General features: G+C 37.8%; 2 protein-coding genes across 2 annotated transcripts; both read left to right on the top strand.

The window, feature by feature from the left end:
- The first annotated feature begins 1,033 nt into the window (after positions 1-1,033).
- Positions 1,034-4,703, top strand: LOC121998102 (40S ribosomal protein S24-1-like). The gene is made up of 5 exons (XM_042552850.1): positions 1,034-1,209; positions 1,298-1,339; positions 1,433-1,603; positions 4,332-4,418; positions 4,496-4,703. Exons 1-5 carry the CDS (start codon positions 1,135-1,137, stop codon positions 4,535-4,537), a joined length of 417 nt encoding a protein of 138 aa, XP_042408784.1. The 5' UTR covers positions 1,034-1,134; the 3' UTR covers positions 4,538-4,703.
- A 1,450-nt stretch (positions 4,704-6,153) lies between these two features.
- LOC121994421 (protein IQ-domain 26-like) lies at positions 6,154-8,453 on the top strand. The gene is made up of 4 exons (XM_042548462.1): positions 6,154-6,465; positions 6,826-7,276; positions 7,434-7,646; positions 7,719-8,453. Exons 2-4 carry the CDS (start codon positions 6,878-6,880, stop codon positions 8,331-8,333), a joined length of 1,227 nt encoding a protein of 408 aa, XP_042404396.1. The 5' UTR covers positions 6,154-6,465; positions 6,826-6,877; the 3' UTR covers positions 8,334-8,453.
- Positions 8,454-21,736: the final 13,283 nt, after the last annotated feature.

The raw sequence follows: 21,736 nt of genomic DNA, 5'->3' as shown, positions 1-21,736 counted from the left end.
TAGTAGTTAAGGTAGAGTGGAGCTAAAGGGAGTGCCATGGATTGATCTTCTTGAGATATATGTTGGCATTGAATTTAGTAGAAAAATTTGGATTAAGCAACTATTGGTAAATTTATCTGAGTAGAAAAAGCTCATGAGTATGCTCTCATGAGCGAAGTATCGATTTGATATTGGATGGTTTATAGGGACGACTAAGGCTATGTTTACTCAAGAGTGTGGATGAGGAAAAGAAAGGAATCAACGATAGAAAATTATCTTCGGAGGAAGAGAAAAGAAAGGGTGAAGAAATCTTTTCCTTTGGATACTTGTTTACCTTGATAGAGGAAGGTGAATGCTTGTGATGTAATTTTGTAAATAAAAAAGGGTGCATGCGTCATTTTTTTTTTGTACATAGTGTAATTTTATGAGTTAAAAAGGCTACATGCGTCATTTTTTTTTTGTATATGGTGTAATTTTGTGAATGCAAAAGGGGTACATGCGTCATTTTTTTTTCCATCCGCTGCTTTCCGTCCAATTTTGAGGTGATCGATTTTGGCTCCAAAATTATCCGCTGATGGATTGCGTTACTTTTCCTTCGGAAAATTTTAATGAAGTAAACGACGGAAACTTTTCCACCGTGAAAATTTTTCCTTAATTTTACTTTCCACCCTCCCAAGTAAACAGAGGGTCACTTTTTATTATGATTATTCATTAAATAAATATGACCTCCAATATTATTTATAATAATTAGATATTTTAATTTATTTATTGAGTTGGAATGAAATAGGTTGCGGACTAATCCAAAAATCCACTTCTACCAATTACCATTGAATTGATAATTTTATCAGTTTGGTCAAAAATAAAATTTTTTCTTCCTTAAAAAGGCTTTATATTCTTATTATTAAATTCCTTTACGTTACTGTTTGAAACAGTCTTTCACCGATTTAGTGTAGCCCACTAGAGCCCATTTAATTATCGGAATCGAGGACCCATTGGAGCCAACAAATATTAGAGCCCATTAATCTCACAACCTAGGGTTTCTATATAAATAAATCGTGAAAGCTTCTTCTCTCTTCTCGACCTGCGTCGCAGCCCGCAGTCTTGTCGCCCTAAGCAGCTAAGCTCTTGCTCTTCCACAGCGAAGAAGGATCCAAGATGGCGGATTCTAAGGCCGTAACAATCAGGACGAGGAAGTTCATGACTAATCGCCTCCTCTCCAGGAAGCAATTCGTCAGTTTGTTTCCCTTGAGATTTTAATTTCTTTTCGTATATGTAAATGAGCGATTATTCATGGTGTGATATGACTTTTGGTTTCAAGGTCATCGATGTGCTCCACCCTGGAAGAGCCAATGTTTCAAAGGTTATTTTTCCCTAACGTTGAGGCTTCTTGATTTATTTGGAGTATTCTCGATCTTTTTTTATCTTTCTGAAAATTGAATTGGATGCGGTGTAGGCTGAATTGAAAGAGAAGCTGGCACACCTGTATGAAGTAAAGGATCAGAACACAATTTTCGTGTTCAAGTTCAGGACGCACTTCGGAGGAGGGAAGTCGACTGGTTTTGGCTTGATCTACGACACATTGGAAAATGCCAAGAAGTACGAGCCCAAGTACCGGCTCATCCGGGTATGTTTTCTTGACTTCTGTTCGTTCTTTGTGCTGATTTTATTCAGTTCATGAATTACAAACTACTTGCTGTTGAGTTTCTGTTGTGATTGTTTGCCTTTTGTTTTCACCTTTTTTGAGGATGTAGATGCATTTGTATTTTGATTGGCCTTCTCAAACTAGAATTGGTAGCACTAGATGCAAACAACGAACTTTCTAGGATGGGGGTGCGCCTTTAATGGTTCTTGATCTGACATAGGTTTAGTATTTATGCACTGAATTCTTTTTAGGTCCTATGTTGTATAGTGGTCGCAATCAATTATATGGAATTTAAATCTTTATTAAAATACTGTTTTTAGTTTGCATTCTTAATTAAGGTATTTCTGATTATAAATGCTTATACAGTCATCAATATTTGTATTTATTTAGTTAGTATTACAAATAAAGTCTCTATCTTTTGCGTTCTAAACAGCAAAGTTTTACCATGCTAAGAATGATGATATTCGAATGGGTGTGGTGGATCAACTGACTGATAAAAGTTCCTTTGGGTTCAGTAGTGTTTTGTAAAATTCTTGTCCAACATTATAATTTTTTTCATTGTTTTGAATTAACTTTTTTGCGAAAATCCAATAACATTCCTTTGCCTTGTTATGGCTCCAATTCATTTGTCTGGAATATACGTATGGATATAATTGGTATTATTATAGCATCCTAATTCTGGGAATTTCTTTAATGGCCAAACCATTTTTTTGGGTTTTCATATCCTGATTTTTTTTGTAATGTTGGTATTCTAATTTCTACATCTCGCCCTTTGCTTTCCAACTATAGGAATAATATAGGAATCATATAGATAAATTAACTATAATTTAAATTTCACAAAGACTTATAATTTAGAATAAACTCTTCTTATCCAAACTAATATCACATTATCATTGTTGTAAATGGCAGTAGGTGGTGGTGGGGGCGGTTGAATTTTTTAATTATTTTTTATTCATAATATTATAAATAGTCATTATTCTTATATTTACTTTTAATAAAATAGAAAAGGGCAGCCCGGCGCACGAAGTTCCCGTCATGCGGGGTTCCGGGGAAGGATCCATTGTACGCAGCTTTTTGCAAGAGTTTGTTTCCAGGATTTGAACCCGTGACCTTTTGGTCACATGACAACAACTTTATCGTTGCGCCAAGGCTCCCCTTCACTTTTAATAAAATATTTTAATTTAAAATAAAATTTTAATCTAAATATTTAAAAATAAAGAATAAAATAAAATTATATATGTAATGAGATAATTTTATTAGACTTTAATTAAGTCTATTTAAACTATCTCAATCATAACTAGGAGTTGGTTAAAATTATTAAGTAAAGTTTAATTAAATCGTGTACTTTGTTTTTGTCGGGCGATGAGTTTGACCCATCGCTAGCTTGGGCGATGTGTTTGGGTCAGTTGTCAGACTTGGGCGAGGCTTTTGGGCTTGTCGCAAGGCTTCGATGACATGTTCGGGCTGTGGGATGCGTCATCGGGCTTGTGCGATGCATTGATCAGACGATTTATCTGGGCTCCCGCGATGCATCTAGACTCATTGTTGGGCCCAAGCGACAGTCCGGACACGTCTCGGTGGCGAAATGGCTGCAACTGTGGTGGTTCCAGGCACGATGGTGGTGGAAGGAGGTAAGTTATTGCCTAAAGCACCACCTTAGGTAAAGGCGGTATGGTTGATGTTTGCCTCCCGCCTAAGCGGCCACCATTTAGAACATTGCACATTATATTAGAACTGTATAATATTTGACACAATTGTTTTCATTCCGTTTCTTTCCATCCCATGTTACATGGCGAAAATTATAGCATTGGTTAATTCACTTAGATTGCAGTAACACATTTTTATATTCTTGTAGAATGTGTTTTTTTTCCTGGGAAGTAAAATCACTAAATCAGTTTGTATTTTATACCTGATGGCTGTTACAATTAATTAAATTTGTGATAGGTTAATCTTTAATATGCTTATTGAATTTTATTGGATAGACTTGAGAAAAAATGTAATCAAAATTGAATGTATTTTGATTCTATCTTAATATTCTTGATTTGGCGTCCTTGTACTTGATCCTTTTCTAATCACATTACTCTTGTCTTGATTTCCATAATTTCATTGGTTTTCTCCATTTTTGTATTATCCTAAAAAATTTAATGTCATTCTTACCTTTCCTCCTAGTTGCCTGTTCTGCATAGTGTCATTCTTATGCTTGTGAAAATTTGCTGCATGATCGCCTTTCCAATTGTTACCATTCTTTTTATTATTATTATTTTGCAAATATCATTTTTCTCACCAATCATTATTTTTTAGAACACAGTATTATTTATTCTTATTCATCCAAATTTGCCTTAGGGTTACTGAGTGGAAATTAACAATGAATCCATATTCTTGAAATAAATATATTTAAGTGGAAAAACATGCATTGTTTAACTAGTCCTGTGCATTGATGCCACATGAAAATAAGTTTATGCAAAACTGATACACATAAGAAAAATTAATCTTACTGTTGCATCTTAGAACTTGTGTATGTTTTCAAGTTTTTACATATGCATTAACAGTATAGAGGACCCTTGTGTGTCCATTCTAGTTTTTATTTATGTTGTACTTTTGTTCTGTATCCACTCACTAGGCATCGCATAGTTTTGCATATTCTCTTATCTAGTGGCATTAATACGAAAGAATTCCTTGGTGTTTGCTGACATGTTTTATCTTTTGGTAGAATGGGCTTGCCACAAAGGTGGAGAAATCAAGGAAGCAGATGAAAGAAAGGAAGAACAGGACAAAGAAAATACGTGGTGTCAAGAAGGTGAGTTAAAATTTCATCTCCATTTAAGATTCTGACAGGTCTTAAAGTTGCTTATGATCATGTTTTGTCACCTTCAGACAAAGGCTGGAGATGCTGCCAAGGCTGGAAAGAAGAAGTGAGCTAAATTGAAATTACTACTATTTATTGTCCACTTGAATTTTTCTCAAATAGAGATTGCTGTTGCACTCTAGGCTTAAAATTGTGAACATCTTATGTGCTTAGTTTGGAGTTGAGGTTTTCTTACTTTGGACTTAATCTCAGAAATGTGATGGTTTTGGCCTGTCACTGTTTTCGCGCATTTTTTGTTTAACACTAATTTTTGCAGTTATGTTGGCTCTAGGGTTTATTTTCGAATAAGATTGTAACTTACATTTTAAGTTATTCCTACACAATTCCTTGTACTCTGTGCCAACCTTCAATCCACTACTTTCACCATGAACGAGTAAGTTCAAACAAGCTTTTTTCTAAATCAACAAGTAGCTTCTTCTATGTTATGCTTTTAGTGCAAATTGATTTGCAATATGACAATGATTTAGGGGTTTTCAAAACTATTTTTGATGAACAAATGATTTATAAACTAACTTGTAATTTAAAATTCAGAAGATCATTTCAGACTTTTAGATGCACTTAGTAAATGGGTGATTTATAATAGAATACTTAAAAAAAAATCTATACAAAATTAAATTAGATTGCTTGTGCGGTCAAAATATATATATATATATATATATATACACAAATAGCTTATTTATCAAACACTAACTTCGCCATTATATAATTATTTAAATAAAACCATTTGATAACGGCCCTGATAGGAACAACTTCAAAAAGCATATTCTAAGCTTCTTCTATAATATGAGCGGCTCACCTCATAGCATAAAAGGCCTACCTTTTACTCTCCCACTTAATTTTTATATAAATTTATCAATAATTTTATATTCCACCTTTGAAAACTTTTCCCTAAATCCAGGGTTTAGACGTTCATATATAAATAACGGACCTTTAAATCTGGGAGAAACAACATGCGAAGTATCTCCATAGATCTTACCTTGACTGAAAAATGATTAATAGAAAAAATATAAAAATAATACAGCATGATATAAGTATGATAAATAGATTGATTTGACTCCCTTAATAAATGTTTTTTTAGTAATGCTTTTCATTTTGAATATTCAGTTTTGAGAAAGTTTATTATAATATAATTAACTTAATATTAATAAGAATTGCTATACAAGCACTATGGAGACTTTTGCACTCTATTGTGTTTTATTAGAATAATGGAGCATCTTACAAAGTGTGCTCCTTAATAGCCTAGTCAATAAGGTACATACTTCTAAGGCTGCTTAGACATAAAGAGAGTTAGAGATTACTGAACAAATTTCACATAGTTTAAATGCCTGACTTGAGAGTGATGTATCATCTAAGTGGCAAACTCGTCTCATCGTTTTCTCATTTGAATTTAGGAGTTTGAAAATTTTACAAACTATTTTGAACGATTTCAAAACTCGTGATGATAAATGAATAGGGGGTAAACTTTCGGGGTAAATATGAAATTTTACCAAAATATATTGTACCTAAGTAATGTTTGGGTTTGTTATCTCAACTTAAATTATTGGAGTAGAACATGGAGAAATTAACTCGAAAGATTCTCTTTTCAAATTCACGGATCCACGTATGTAAACCGCCTCAAATCCTTGTTGGAATGTTTACATCTTCCTCTCCCTTGATTCTCCAAACGCCAGCGGAGGAGGAGGAGGCCGCTGCAGCGGCGGCAGCGTCGCAGCAAGAAAACAGTAAGCTTTTTACTCACGTCACGCTTTCTTTCCTCCTGCCATGGGAATCACTCAAAGCCGCCATGGCAGAGAAGAGCAGAGCCGAGATTGACCTCGCCTTACTTTTACCCGAGAACACGAGTGCAGTAGACGAATGCGCAGCGTAATAAATGCATCGAGGGCATTCACGAGACTGTCAAAGTCTTATCTTTCTCAGAAACAGACAGATTTCTAGTTACGAAATTGGGAGAAAGACGCGAGCTTGTTGAGCTCTCGAGGTAGGTCTACTGCTTCATTCCTTGTTCCTTGTGCCTTTCTTGTCTTCCTGCTGGTGAAGTTGCAGATATCCATGCTTTCCCCGTGTTTAAGGTCGTTGGTTGCTTCTCTATGTTTCTTGGATCTCACCTCTGTCCTTTCTCTCGGAGATTTTGGATCATTCTTGTGTGGGGAATGCTTCGGTGGAGTTCCTTGTCGTCTAACGCAGTTCTTAAAATGTTGCACAAGCTTTTCTTTTTGATTTCTAGTCCTTTAATCTTCTCTTTCTTGAGTTTTTACCACCAGAAAGAGAAGTTTTTGGAGTAATTTTTTTTTTTGTTAATTTTCTTTCTCTATATATTTTTCTATTGTGCTTGATGCAGTGAAGTCGTTTGATTTCTCGTCGGAGTGAATTTAATTTCCCCCGGACGGGAAATGGGCCGGGCAGCGCAGTGGTGTCGCCGCCTCTGGAGCGGGAGTAAGGAGAACAGGAATCCCAGCCTGGACTCCTCGAGCTACGGAGGCGCCCGCGAAGAGAGGACGGAGAAGAAAAGGTGGAGCTTCCGGAGGGCACGAGACTCCGGCTGCACGTCGTCGTCGGGAAGCCAGAATGTCTCCACAGCCGCCGCGATCGAGGTGGAGTGGTTTAAGTCCTTCTACGCCGTCAGCGAGAAGGAACAGAGCAAGCACGCGATCGCAGTGGCTGCGGCTGCAGCTGCAGCCAACGCTGCTGTCACGGCCGCCGGGGCCGCTGTAGCCGTCGTGCGGCTCGCCGGAAACGGAGTCATCGAGCTGGCGGCTATACGGATTCAAACAGCGTTCAGGGCCTACTTGGTATCGCACTCTGCATTAAACGTTTTAGAAAGAAAGAAAGAAATCTATCAAAATTTTGTTCTTTGGATCCTCTGATCTTGTCGCCTTCCATTTGTTCTTGTAATTCCTCTGCATTCAATTGAATCATTCAATTGAATCAATTGTGATTTGTTTGAAGGCAAGGAAAACACTCAGAGCTCTGAAAGCATTGGTCAAGCTCCAAGCTTTAGTGAGAGGATATCTAGTGCGAAAGCAAGCTGCCGCCACTCTCCACTGCATGCAAGCTCTGGTCCGAGCTCAGGCCGCCGTCAGAGCTCAAAGATCTCGAAGTTTTCTCTCCCGTGACCGAGAATTTCCACCACCGGTGGTGATCCGCCATCGGAGTTCCTTAGTACGCCGTTAATATCCCAACTCTAGCTCTAATTTCGCTGGAGCAATAAGCAATTACTTGTCTCCGTCGCAGGAAAGGCTCGATGTCCACGCCGGAGCTCAAACCCGGTGGCTCTCGACGAGCATCGACGGTGCAGCCTTCGCCGGAGGCCCAAAGATCGTCGAGGTCGACACGTGTCGTCGAAACCTGAGGCTTTGCCCCCGGCGGAGCAGTCCCTCTCCGGCAGCGGACTTCGTGGCGTTCTCCTCTCCGCTTCCAAGCAGTCACGTTCCGGCAAGGATCTCAATTCCCGGCCGCCGCAGCCAATCGCAAGAGAACCATTGTCCGAACTGTGCCGCCGCAGATCAGGGGCACCGTTTCCCAGCGACGGCGCAGAGCACGCCCAGATACGGCGCCGCGGCGGCGGTTACTCCAGCGAAGGGGGGTCTCCGGCAGTTCTTGAGCGCGTTGAATTGCCCCCACTACATGGCGAACACGCAGTCGTCGACGGCGAAGGTGAGGAAACCGCGGCAGCCGTTGAGGGAGGCGAGTATGGTAGCTAACAGTGGGATGCTGAAGAAGCCATGCTTTGAGCTAGTGGAAGGGGCATTTAGCTTCAAGAAGACGGTGGCCGGGAAGCTGGATCGGTGCTCTGAGCTGGCGAAGGAAGAAGAAGAAAGAGAAATTTACCTACAGAGAATGTGGTGAAGCAAGCTTTCATGATTTCTCCAAGTATGTAACTATGTAACGTTAATCAATATGACAGAACTGCTTAATTAATCGATCGTCGTCGCGGATGTAGACCTAAAAAAGGTATCCCAATTAGATTCTCACCAAATCTTTGTCAGATCCGCTTTAGATTTTTCTCTTTTTCTTCTTTTCTTCATTTTTTTATGGATGCTTTCGATTTTTCGTTGGAATTTCTGAAGATTTTGAACTTGAAAATTTGGCTCTAAGAAATACGCCGACAAAAGGACGAACCATTTCAATTGCAGTATCCACGGTAGGATCCATTCCATGTACAGCCTAAGGCCATGCTGATGTCATCATGGATAGCTACATACCCGTGGGCTATAATATTTTTTGGATGGGTCCCACTTGCTCAACCAATCAAATAGAACTTGTAGAATGTAGATCCAATGATGAAGCAAAAGGTATGCATGTATAATCTAGTTATTATACAAATTACAACAACAATAATAACATAAATGGTACTATAATTGGAGAGACATGGATCCCTCAGTGGTACTTGCATTCAATGTTAGGCTTTCACTGAATTGCCATTCATATTGAAATTTGAATGAATATCGGAATGCTTCATTGGCTTGCTTTTGACGATACACAGAGCCTGAATGAGGTGCATGCATGGTGCTGAAATTTCATATTGGAGAGTTTGCAGTGCATGTGGGTGCTGCTGTATCCTCCAAATTTGGATGTTCTTCATCGATCATTTAGGGTTTGATTTGAACGAAGAGATGGGAGTTTGGGAGACGGTGACAACCGTGATAATTATATATTGTTGGAATATTCCCCTTGCAATTTCACTCCTCAATTATTTATTGTCCTCGCTAGCTCTTCTCAGAAGAAAGCATCAGCACTGTGTGTTTGGAGCATTCGAGCCTGCTACACTAGTTGCATTCCTTGCGAAATTAATGCCACATAAAACTGTGCGTTTATACGCCCTTTGGAATTATGTATTTACAAAAACACCACTGAATTAACTTTCCCTCCAGCAAATCAAAAGAAGCTGTATTTCAAGGGCCTGAAGCAGAACTCCAGTTGTCTCTATATTAATTGCATGGAAAAGTTGCAGTGGGCCAGGAGAAGTAAATGCATGCATGAAAATGTTTGTTAAATTTAAGTTCAAACCTCTAAACCAATCCGTGTGAGTTCTTTAGCATGAATGCATATATCAGATGCTGTGTATATCAGACTTTGGTCCTCGAGCTCCCATGAGAAACACTGTGATCCAACCTTTTAGCATATTTTAATCTGCAGGATTCTTAATTAGGGGATCAGATCTGGGACAAAATTTTATTCAAGAAACAGAAGATGATAAGGAACAGAAATTTTATTATCATGTCATTGCACTGAAGTGAAGAAGCAGATGAGAATGAATGAAACAGAGTAGTAGGGTGGTGTGGGTTGCATGGTCCATGCATTTAGAGATGAGTGGAGATAATGCACATATTTAATTTCCATCTGACAACTGCCAATGTAAATCTTGTGACTTATTGTTGTAGGATAGCAATTCAATGAAGATTCTCAAGTAAATGACTTTAGTGCCCTCTGGTGGTGTTAGGGTTGAGATATAGTGTATTATAATATGGGATAATGTTAAATGATTAGAATTTGATAGGTCAGTGTGAGGGTTGAGATATAGTGTATTATAATATGGGATAATGTTAAATGGTTAGAATTTGATCGATCAGAATATATTTTGTAAGTCATTATTAAAGATTTTTTAGTAATATTATCTCTATATATTAATTACATGTCTGTATTATAATTTAATTCTGGCCAGTCAGATTCTGACCAAATAGATTTACCGTATCATAAGAGGTCTTGGGTCGAAATTCGACGTGTCTGAGCATGTCTTTCCCTATACCTTGGTTACTTACACTAATGACTAGTAGCCCCTTGTGATTTACCTTCTCTGTATTGATATTAGCCTAAGGATAAGTTAATGAGGTGCTGGAAACGAAGAATCACCTTTTGCCACGTCAAATAAATGATTTTAAGTTAATTTCTCATAAATGGTAATAAATGGGGATCAAACTCACCTCTCTCAATTCATGGGTTCGTTCGATCCTATCTCTATCGGTAATGCTTGAACCCATTAATTAGTTGACATGTGTATCATTTTTTTTTCTTTTTGAAAACCCTTAATTGAAATCAAAACCCAACCATGGTTAGGTTTTTTCAAGCAGTAATTACTAGGGAAGTTGGACCTTCAAAATCTACAGTAATTCTCATATCCTCATTCTCTCGTCACAAAGCTTTCACTCGTCGTCGACGAACACAACTCTCCGAAAAATGACGTAGCCCCATTGTCGCCGTTCGAGATTTTCTGTAGCCATTTTTTGACTGGGTCATTTGAAAGAAAAACACCTCATATTTTTTGGTCGATCATTTTCTTTTTTGGACATTCCCGACAGTCAATTTTCATAGCTATTGTAGATCTAAACCATAAGATTCACCTTTTGCTTGTGTAAATGCATGTTTGATAAAAATGTTATTTATATTATGTCATCATTATCATCATTATGTTAATCTCTTTGGTATTCTTGCATGATTTTTTTATCAACAATGATCCTATTTGGCTTTGTGTTTATGCTTTTTATTTTTTGATCATGTGTTTATGCGTCTTGTATATTGATTTTTTTTTATAGAAATCTTAGTTGCAGCCAACCCATAGAACATTATTTGTTTTAGAAACAAATCCATAAGTGGCTAGGAAAGCAATAAGAGTTTTATATCAAAAGTTCGCAACTTGGGCAGAAGCGATAGAGCTTTTTAGGAGAATGTGAAGAAGCGACATCCAACTACTTCATTCAAGACTAGTCCAAGGAAAATTCATGTGCAACTTCCAGTTGAATCTCACAAAGAAACTAGTAAAATCGAAATGGATGAGATAAAATGAAAGTTACAAGAGATGAGATTTGTATGACAATGATCAATGTTAGTTAGAAAATGTAATGCTAGATCGATTAGTGCCATTTAGTTTGTTTGAAATCTATAGGTGCATGATTGCAAATATTGGATTGTAAGAGGTTATATATATTTATTTTACTTAAATATATCATTTAAAGTGCATAACCTCCCTTGATGGAAAGTATAGAGAAGATGATGGTTCCAGCGAGAATATCAAACACGATAACGCCCAAACGTTGTTCTTGCTCCAACAAATATTCTCAATTCTTTAACCCATGGGCCTCCACCATTTTCCTCCATTAAAACCAGCTAATTGATGCATCAAAATAATAATTTTCTAAGTAAGATTTCAAAATTAATACAATGTATAATTTTTCAAATATTAAAAATATGAATGTCTGACAACGGCGATAACATATGCATCTTCATCAACAATTCATACTTCTTCAGATAACATGATCATATGATCATGTCCATGTCCCTTAACAATGTAAAAATTTATTGAATTTGTAAATAAATTTAATTTTCTTCGATAAAATTTTTTACTTGTGAAGAATGAGGACCCCAAATTGATACGAGGACCTCCAAAATTGTGATGAATGAGGACCTCCAAACTGTATTTTTTAATAAAAAAATAAATATAAGATATAAATATTGATTGTGTCTAAATTCATCTTCCGTATTGAAAATTAAAAAAGAATTAGTTACCATTTGTTTGAATACTGGAAAAAATGATGATTATGTTGGGGTTGCAAGGTTGCAAACATAGTCCCATATTGAAAACACATGGAAAAGATCATGGGTTTATAAGAGAAAGATATCTCCATTGGCATGAGGCCTTTTGGGTAGAGCCCAAGAGCAAAACCATGAGGGCTTAAGGCCCAAAGTGGACAATATCATGTCATTGTGGAGATATCTAAATTCTTTTCGATCTTACAATTGGTATCAGAGCCCGGACTGCCAGAAGGTTTAACTGCCGACTGTGCACAAGAGCTATGGTCTGATTGAACCATGTGAGTACAATATTGAACTCGAACAAAGAAAGTGGGGGCTCCTATGTTCGGATCAAGAGGACCAGACACCAGGCAGGAAGTCCTAGTAGGTCGGGTGGACCGAGGGGCAGGAAGTCCTAGTTGCGGCTAGGCAAGGAAGTCCTAGTAGGTCGGGTGGACCGAGGGGCAGGAAGTCCTAGTAGGTCGGGTAGACCGAGGGGCAGGAAGACCTGGTGGGTCAAGGATCGGACGTGGGAAGCCCATGGTCCTTTGTTTGAGGGGGGGATTGTTGGGGTTGCAAGGTTGCAAACATAGTCCCATATTGAAAATACATGGAAAAGATCATGGGTTTATAAGAGAAAGATATCTCCATTGGCATGAGGCCTTTTGGGTAGAGCCCAAGAGCAAAACCATGAGGGCTTAGGCCCAAAGTGGACAATATCATGTCATTGTGAAGATATAGAGTGGAATTTGAGTGTTGTTGTGATGGTATATAATTCATTTCCTTTGTCTTGGTGGCATCTTGTGAACTTTGCCCCTTCCTTTTGGTTCCTTTCGCATCTAGCAAGCCCAAGAAAATTACAAACTTAGTGGTTGATTAACTAGATAACGATTATATGAATAAAATTTTGAATAAATGAAAACTTACTTGAAATTTGAGCTTTTCCCTTTCCTTTTTCTGCTTGTACGATCCCAGTGTCGTGTAATATTTGCATTTGTAACTCCCTTTGCTTTAGCAATAAATGGGTTATGTGTAGGATCGAAAAGAATTTAGAGTCGTGTAATATTTGCATTTGTAACTCCCTTTGCTTTAGCAATAAATGGGTTATGTGTAGGATCGAAAAGAATTTAGATATCTCCACAATAGCATGATATTGTTCACGCCTAGACCCTCATGGCTTTGCTCTTGGGCTCTCCCCAAAAGGCCTCATGCCAATAGAGATATCTTTTCTCTTATAAACCCATGATCTTTCCCATGTGTTTCCAATATGGGACTATGTTTGCAACCTTGCAACCCCAACAATCCCCCTCTCAAACAAAGGACCATAGGCTTCCCACGTCCGATCCTCGATCCACCAAGTCTTCCTGCCCCTCGGTCCACCCGACCTACTAGGACTTCATTGCCTAGTCGCAACTAGGACTTCCTGCCTGGTGTCTGGTGTTGGAATGTATACTGAAAGCCTAAGCTTTGTAAACATTTATTATGAATAAAGAATCACATTTGGTCTAATTGTCTACATTTGTTTGTAGTTGTTCATTTAATTTATATTGTAGATAACATAGTATGTGGTGTCACATACAGAAGATGATGTTATCAGTACCTTATAAATTATAAACAGTAGCTCACGACCAAAACGGAAAAGGAACAAACCATTAGAAGGTCGTAGTGTAATTAGGTATTAGTTTATCTTGACTATATAATTACACTAGTACACTTAGAGTGTATTGAGTAGGACCATTTGAGGTCGTTTCTTTTATACTGACTTTATAAAGGAGCAAAGACCTCAGTTATTATGGAAGTGTGCGCTCTTAATCCTAATATAATAACAAGCACATATATTTGATATTTATTTCTTTAATTTATCAATGGGTGAGATTTAGTTCGTTGAATCAATAAACCCGATAAGTTGGGAAATAGTATTACTTATAGTGTGTGTTGTTGATTATAGAAGGAAACTGTGTCCTAGAGATACTAGGTTGATAATGTCCTCAAGAGGAGCTCATAAAGATTGTCATGTTAAACCCTGCAGGTGGACTTAGTCCGACATGACAATAAGGTTGAGTGGTACTACTCTTGGACTTAGATATTAATTAAATGAGTTGTCAGTAACTCACTTAATTAGTGGACATTCGATATCTTAAACACGGAGACTAACACACTCATAATAAGAAGGAGCCCAAAATGTAATTTGGGATTGGTGCGGTAGTTCAATGATAGTTCTCTAGTGGAATGAATTATCATTGATAAAATTAAGTTGTGTGTTCGGGGCGAACACAGGATGCTTAATTTTATCGGGAGACCAAAACCAATTCCTCCTCTCGGTCCCTATCGTAGCCTCTTATTTATAGAGTTCTATACCCACCTATACCCACCTTCTATACCCACCCAATAGGGGCCGGCCAAGCTAGCTTGGGAACCAAGCTAGGGCCGGCCTAGGTATATTATTGGGTGACCGGCCCTAGCTTGAACCCAAGCTAGTGGGGGCCGGCCAAATTAAATTAAAAAGGGATTTTAATTTTAATTTTTATTATAATGTGGAAGATATAATTTAAAGAGAATTAGAATTAAAATATCTCTCTTGTAAAAGATTTACAAAAGATTAAAGAAAGAGATTAGATCTCTTTCCTTATTTGTAGATTGGAGAGATGTTTTATTTTCTCTTTAAAATTATTCACATGATTAATAAAATTAAAATTATAGATATTTCCTTTTATTAACCATGAAGAGATTTTAAAGAGAAATTTTATTTTTAAAATTTTCGGAAACAAATTAGGAAGTTTTAATTGTTGATTAAAACTTGTCCTCTTTGTTTTCCAATGACGACCACTTGAAATTGATTTGGGAAATTTTATTTTATTTCTCTCAATTAAATCAAGTCAAGGAAATTAAGGAAAATTTATTGTAATTAAATTTCCTAATTTGCCTAGGCCAAGGAATATAAAAGAAGGGTGAGGGTGCATTCATGGGACACAACCTCTATTGTTTCTCTCCCTTTTTCTTGATGTGGCCGGCCATTACCCTCTCCCTCTCTTCCTCTTGTGGTGGCCGAATACTTCATCTCTCTTGGAGTTCTTGTGGTGGCCGGATACTACTTGGAGAAGAAGAAGAAGAAGAGAAAGTTAGCATCTCTTGGAGCTTGGTTAGTATTTTGATTTTCTTCTTTGGTAAAGTTCTTCCTTTGTGGCGAACCTTGCTTGGAGGAGAAGAAGGTGGTTGGTGGTTTCTCATCTTGGTAGATCGTGCCCACACAACGTCCGAGGTTAGAAGAGGAATACGGTAGAAGATCAAGAGGTTTTTCTACAAGGTATAATTAGTAATTTTTATTTCCGCATCATGCTAGTTATTTATGGAAATAATACCAAATACAAGAGGCTTATAATCTAGTATTTCGAATATGTTTTTCGATGTTGTGTTCTTTTGTTTTCTTTCTTTTCCTTGTGATTTGATTGTTCTTTTTGGTTAACCTAAAGTTATTTTAGGAAATTAAATATTAGCTTTCTATTAAAGGTTTTGTCTAGTCGGTGGTGGTTGCTCCCATATCCAAGAAGGCCATGTGCCTCGCCACGTCAGTACTGGGAACCTTTTATGGAAATTAGTATTTAATGGAATTAATAACTTAAGGAGACTTGGGTCGAACGTGTTAAGTTCCGCAGGAGATCCAAGTTAAAACCTAAAAGAACAAATAGATTAAGTTTTGGATCAAACGTGTTAAGTTCCGCAGGCGATCCAAAATTTAATTTAAAAGAACACATGGTAGCTAGGAAAAAGGTTCAGACCTTTGTACAAAATTTTTATACAGTGGAACCTCTAGGTTTTCCGAGTAGCAACCAACAATTGGTATCAGAGCTAGGGTTTTGCCTCTGTGTATTTGGTATTTAGTTTAATTATGCACATGTCATACATAATTTAGGCAGGATAATAGTAGGATGTGCTAACTTTGTGGATGCAGGATCCAACTATTATGGCTTTTAGTTAATTATGTGTGTGATTGGACCCTTGGACATGTCAAGGGCAATTTATATGTGTGTGCATGATTGTATTAAAATACAGAAGGCTGTATTTAGTTTTATTAGGATTTTATTTTGATCTAGATACATGTACATTCCTTTTATGGAATATAGGATCAAAATGTAAATTCTATTTATGTCGTGGATCGAATCTTGCAAAGCGTGGAACCTTCTAAGGACCAGAGGCGCATGGATACGACAGCTAGATCCGGTGGCGGTGGCCAAATTTGGCAGCAGCTTGGGATGACAACACACGGAGGACAATTAGAGATAAAAGCCATAATAGTTGAAAATTAAATTTTCTATTTATTGCTTTTATATTGTCTTGTGTGTGCATGTTAGTTTACAAGTTTAAGTAGGCTAGCATAGTTAAAATTCCTCATTTATAAATAACTAAGTGGGAGAGGGATTTTAAATAAATCCCATGGTCTCCATTCTTGGTTTGTAAGTGATGCAAACAAGCTTGCGTTGGCTCGAGTGCCTTCCTCCATAACGGATGAGCTTGTTTGCGGATCACTAGAAGACTTCCATTTTGGATGACTATAGGAAGTTAATTAAGAGCGTGTGATCTTCTCCAACGGAAGGGCATAATCTTATTAATGGACTTAGTGTCAAGTAATGGTATACACTTAGACACATCTAATAGTATCCTCCCTAACGGAGTCACCGCTATTATTTGTGTGACCAATGATACCAACTATTAATTTTATTTGTCAAAAGTCAGGTTGACAAGATAATAAAATTAATGGGTTAAAACCCTCCTTTACAAATGTTGAATTTGTATCGTCCACACTAACGTGGCATACAAAATTCACGGTGTTATGAGGTGTTGGTTAATTTAAAATAGTATTGTTTGAGGAATCAATATTATTCTAAATTTAGAGTTCGACCAAAAGTTATTTGTGATTCTTAGGATGTCTTTCAACCCACTATCCATCATACTTCAACAGAATAGACTTACTGGACCAAACTACATAGATTGGAAAAGAAAAAAGCTATAAATATTTACTGACTGAGCAATGTCCTGATGCACCCACTGGTGAATCTACCCAAGAGGAGATTGAATATCATAGGAAATGGGTAAAAGCAGATGAGATGGCGCGGTGTTACATTTTGGCTTCAATGTCAAATGTATTGCAACATCAGCATCAAGATTTACCAACAGCTTATGATATTATGAACAATCTCAAGGAACTCTTTGGTCATCAGGATAGGGCTTCTAGGCAAGAAGCCATGAGAAAGATAATGACAGCCACCATGCAAGAGGGTACTCCTGTAAGAGATCCTAAAGATGATGGCTTATCTGAACGAGATACAGATCCTTGGAGGAGAAATTGATGGGGAAACCCAGATCGATATGATCCTCCAAACGCTACCTAGAAGTTTTGAGCAGTTCCGCCTGAACTATAATATGAATAAGAGGATTTATTCATTAGCAGAACTACTGACAGAACTTCAAGCAGCAGAAGGATTATTTCGTCACAATGCTCAAATTCACTATGCTGAAAATGGTTCTACTTCTAAACCGAGAGGAAGAAGAAGAAACAAGCTGGTTCAGCAAAGAAAGTGAATAAATCTCAGAGTACGGGATTTAAAGCTGGAGTGAAGAAGCCGAAGGGCAAGTGCTTCATCTGCAAGCAGGCAGGACATTGGAAGGCGGACTGTCCTCGTAGGAACCAAAACAAAGGTATATCTCATGCTCTAGTTGTTGAAACATGTTTAGCGGTGTTATCTACCAGCACCTGGTGTGTAGATACGGGAGCCACTGATCATGTCTGTAATTCCTTGCAGGGGTTCCAGGAAACCCGACGACTATCTGAAGGAGAAATTACCGTCTACATGGGCAATGCTACTAAGGTGGCAGCTGTTGCAGTGGGAGACGTCTACTTATCTTTTAGTAGAAATAGGAATTTGGTTTTAAGAAATTGTCTTTATGTACCCAGTTTTAGAAAGAATTTAATTTCAGTTTCTAAACTATTTTTAGATGGATATTCAGTTTCTTTTAGTAACGATGTAGTTATTAAAAGAAATAAAGTGATTATCTGTTCTGGTGCATTAGTTGGCAATTTATATACTTTAAATCCAATTTCTTCCACAAAGCAAAACATGGAAATTTATAACTCATCTTCTAATTCTAATAAGAGAAAAGAACCTTCGAAAATGAACCAAGCATATCTTTGGCATCTAAGGCTTGGTCATATTAACTTAAGTAGGATTCAGAGGCTTATAGCCGATGGACTTTTGGGTTCATTAGAGTTGGAAAATTTTCCAACTTGTGAATCCTGCTTGGAAGGTAAAATGACCAAGAGGCCGTTCAAGGCCAAGGGGTATAGAGCCAAAGAAGTGTTAGAGTTGGTTCACTCTGATTTGTGTGGTCCTATGTCTGTCCAGGCAAGAGGAGGTTTTGAATATTTTGTCTCTTTCATAGACGATTATTCAAGATATGGATACATTTACCTAATGCGCCGCAAGTCTGAGTGCTTTGATAAGTTCAAAGAATACAAGGCTGATGTGGAGAAACGACTAGATAAAAGTATCAAGACACTACGGTCAGATCGTAGTGGCGAATACCTCTTAGGAGAGTTTAGGAATTACTTATCAGAGGCTGGGATTCAATCCCAATTGTCTGCACCTGGAACACCTCAACAGAATGGTGTAGCAGAACGAAGGAATAGGACTCTTATGGAAATGGTTAGATCGATGATGAGTTATTCAGAATTACCAAATTCGTTTTGGGGATATGCTCTGGAAACAGCAGTATACGTTCTGAACTTAGTACCTTCTAAATCAGTTTCTTCTACTCCCATAGAATTGTGGAATGGGCGAAAATCCAGTCTAAAACATATTCGGATTTGGGGTAGTCCAGCACATGTACTGAAACCAGATGCTGATAAGTTAGAAGCTCGTACAGAAGTTCGCGTGTTTGTAGGATATCCCAAAGGAACGAAAGGTGATTTATTTTATAGTCCTAAAGACCAGAAGGTCATTGTTAGCACCAATGCCCAGTTTTTAGAAGAAGACTATATAATGGATCACAAGCCCAGTAGTAAAGTTGTTTTAGAAGAACTTAGAGAGGACATGTCTACTTCAGTACCAACAGTACAAGATGAAGTACCACAAGAGACTGCAACACGTGTCACACATGATACACAACCACAGATAGTGCCTCGTCGTAGTGGGAGGGTTGTGAGGCAGCCTGAAAGATTCATGTTTTTGGGAGAGTCTTGGACTTGATCCCTGTAAACATGAACCCGCCCGATCATATGATGAAGCACTCCAAGATATAGATGCAGATCTTGGCAAAAGGTAATGATTGAAATAGAGTCCATGTACTCTAATAAGGTTTGGGAGCTTGTAGAACCACCTGATGGTGTAAAAGCCGTTGGATGCAAGTGGATCTACAAAAGGAAAAGAGGGACATACGGGAAGGTAGAAACCTTCAAAGCTAGGCTTATTGCAAAAGGGTACACTCAAAAAGAGGGAATCGATTATGAGGAGACCTTTTCACCGGTAGCCATGCTTAAGTCTATCCGGATACTCTTATCCATTGCTGCTCATATGGATTATGAGATTTGGCAAATGGATGTCAAGACAGCTTTCCTTAATGGAAGTCTTGAAGAGAACATCCATATGAAGCAACCAGAAGGGTTCATTGAAAAAGGCAAAGAGCATCTAGTGTGCAAGCTCAATCGGTCCATTTATGGACTGAAGCAAGCTTCAAGGTCTTGAAACATCCGGTTTAATGAAGTAATCCAGTCATATGGATTTATTCAAAGTCCGGATGAGTCTTGTGTATATAAGAAGTGTAACGGAAACGTGGTGGTATTTCTTGTACTATACGTATATGATATTTTGTTAATTGGCAACAATGTCAAGGTATTATCAGACGTAAGGGTATGGTTGTCCAAACAATTTGATATGAAGGACTTAGGAGAATGTGCACACATTCTTGGGATCAAAGTTATAAGGGATCGTAAGAAAAGAATGTTGTGTCTATCCCAAGCTTCATATATAGATACAATCCTTGATCGTTTTAGCATGCAGGATTCCAAGAAAGGTTTCTTACCTTTTAGACATGGAGTAGCTCTATCTAAAGAGATGTCTCCAAAGACATCAAAAGAGATAGAGGACATGAAAGCAGTTCCTTATGCTTCGGCTGTAGGAAGCCTAATGTATGCAATGCTATGTACGAGACCTGATATCTGTTTTGCCGTGGGCATGGTCAGCAGATATCAGAGTAACCCTGGACAAGGACATTGGACTGCGGTAAAGCATATATTGAAGTACCTGAGAAGGACTAGAGATTATATGCTAGTTTACCAAGCAAACGATCTGCTCCCTGTGGGTTACACGGATTCAGATTTCCAATCAGATAGGGATAACAGTAAGTCTACATCAGGCTATGTGTTTACTTTAGGAGGTGGAGCCATTTCATGGAGGAGTGTTAAGCAGAAATGCGTTTCGGACTCAACCATGGAAGCTGAATATGTAGCAGCCTCTGAGACAGCTAAAGAAGCAGTATGACTCAGGAGCTTTCTAATGGCCTTAGATGTGATTCCTGGTTTGCCCAAAATCATCGCAATTTATTGTGATAATAGTGGTGCAGTTGCAAACTCGAAGGAACCACGAGCTCATAAGGCAAGTAAACATATAGAGCGCAAGTACCACCTGATACGAGATATTGTGAAGCGAGGAGAAGTTGTCATCACCAAGATTGCATCAGCGGATAACCTGACAGATCCTTTCACTAAGGCCCTTCCGGCGAAAGCTTTCGATCGGCATGTGGAGGGAATGAGAATCAGATGTATGGTAGAAGATATGACAGCTTAGTCATTAGTATAAGTGGGAGATTGTTGGAATGTATACTGAAAGCCTAAGCTTTGTAAACATTTATTATGAATAAAGAATCACATTTGGTCTAATTGTCTACATTTGTTTGTAGTTGTTCATTTAATTTATATTGTAGATAACATAGTATGTGGTGTCACATACAGAAGATGATGTTATCAGTACCTTATAAATTATAAACAGTAGCTCACGACCAAAATGGAAAAGGAACAAACCATTAGAAGGTCGTAGTGTAATTAGGTATTAGTTTATCTTGACTATATAATTACACTAGTACACTCAGAGTGTATTGAGTAGGACCATTTGAGGTCGTTTCTTTTATACTGACTTTATAAAGGAACAAAGACCTCAGTTATTATGGAAGTGTGTGCTCTTAATCCTAATATAATAACAAGCACATATATTTGATATTTATTTCTTTAATTTATCAATGGGTGAGATTTAGTTCGTTGAATCAATAAACCCGATAAGTTGGGAAATAGTATTACTTATAGTGTATATTGTTGATTATAGAAGGAAACTGTGTCCTAGAGATACTAGGTTGATAATGTCCTCAAGAGGAGCTCATAAAGATTGTCATGTTAAACCCTGCAGGTGGACTTAGTCCGACATGACAATAAGGTTGAGTGGTACTACTCTTGGACTTAGATATTAATTAAATGAGTTGTCAGTAACTCACTTAATTAGTGGACATTCGATATCTTAAACACAGGGAGACTAACACACTCATAATAAGAAGGAGCCCAAAAATGTAATTTGGGATTGGTGCGGTAGTTCAATGATAGTTCTCTAGTGGAATGAATTATCATTGATAAAATTAAGTTGTGTGTTCGGGGCGAACACGGGATGCTTAATTTTATCGGGAGACCAAAATCAATTCCTCCTCTC

The sequence above is a fragment of the Zingiber officinale genome, chromosome 6A (genome assembly GCF_018446385.1).
Source record: "Zingiber officinale cultivar Zhangliang chromosome 6A, Zo_v1.1, whole genome shotgun sequence".
NCBI classification, from domain to species: Eukaryota; Viridiplantae; Streptophyta; class Magnoliopsida; order Zingiberales; family Zingiberaceae; genus Zingiber; species Zingiber officinale.
Note: the sequence above shows the minus strand (reverse complement) of the source record. Positions and strands in the feature narration are given on the sequence as shown.

Bases quoted from the DNA above. Each gene is read 5' to 3' on its own strand.
- LOC121998102 (XM_042552850.1), top strand. From the start codon at position 1,135: ATGGCGGATTCTAAGGCCGTAACAATCAGGACGAGGAAGTTCATGACT. The intron at 1,604-4,331 runs GTATGTTTTCTT...ATCTTTTGGTAG, and splicing joins CCAAGTACCGGCTCATCCGG to AATGGGCTTGCCACAAAGGT. The intron at 4,419-4,495 runs GTGAGTTAAAAT...TGTCACCTTCAG, and splicing joins AAATACGTGGTGTCAAGAAG to ACAAAGGCTGGAGATGCTGC.
- LOC121994421 (XM_042548462.1), top strand. From the start codon at position 6,878: ATGGGCCGGGCAGCGCAGTGGTGTCGCCGCCTCTGGAGCGGGAGTAAG. The intron at 7,277-7,433 runs GTATCGCACTCT...ATTTGTTTGAAG, and splicing joins CAGCGTTCAGGGCCTACTTG to GCAAGGAAAACACTCAGAGC. The intron at 7,647-7,718 runs GTACGCCGTTAA...TCTCCGTCGCAG, and splicing joins TCCGCCATCGGAGTTCCTTA to GAAAGGCTCGATGTCCACGC.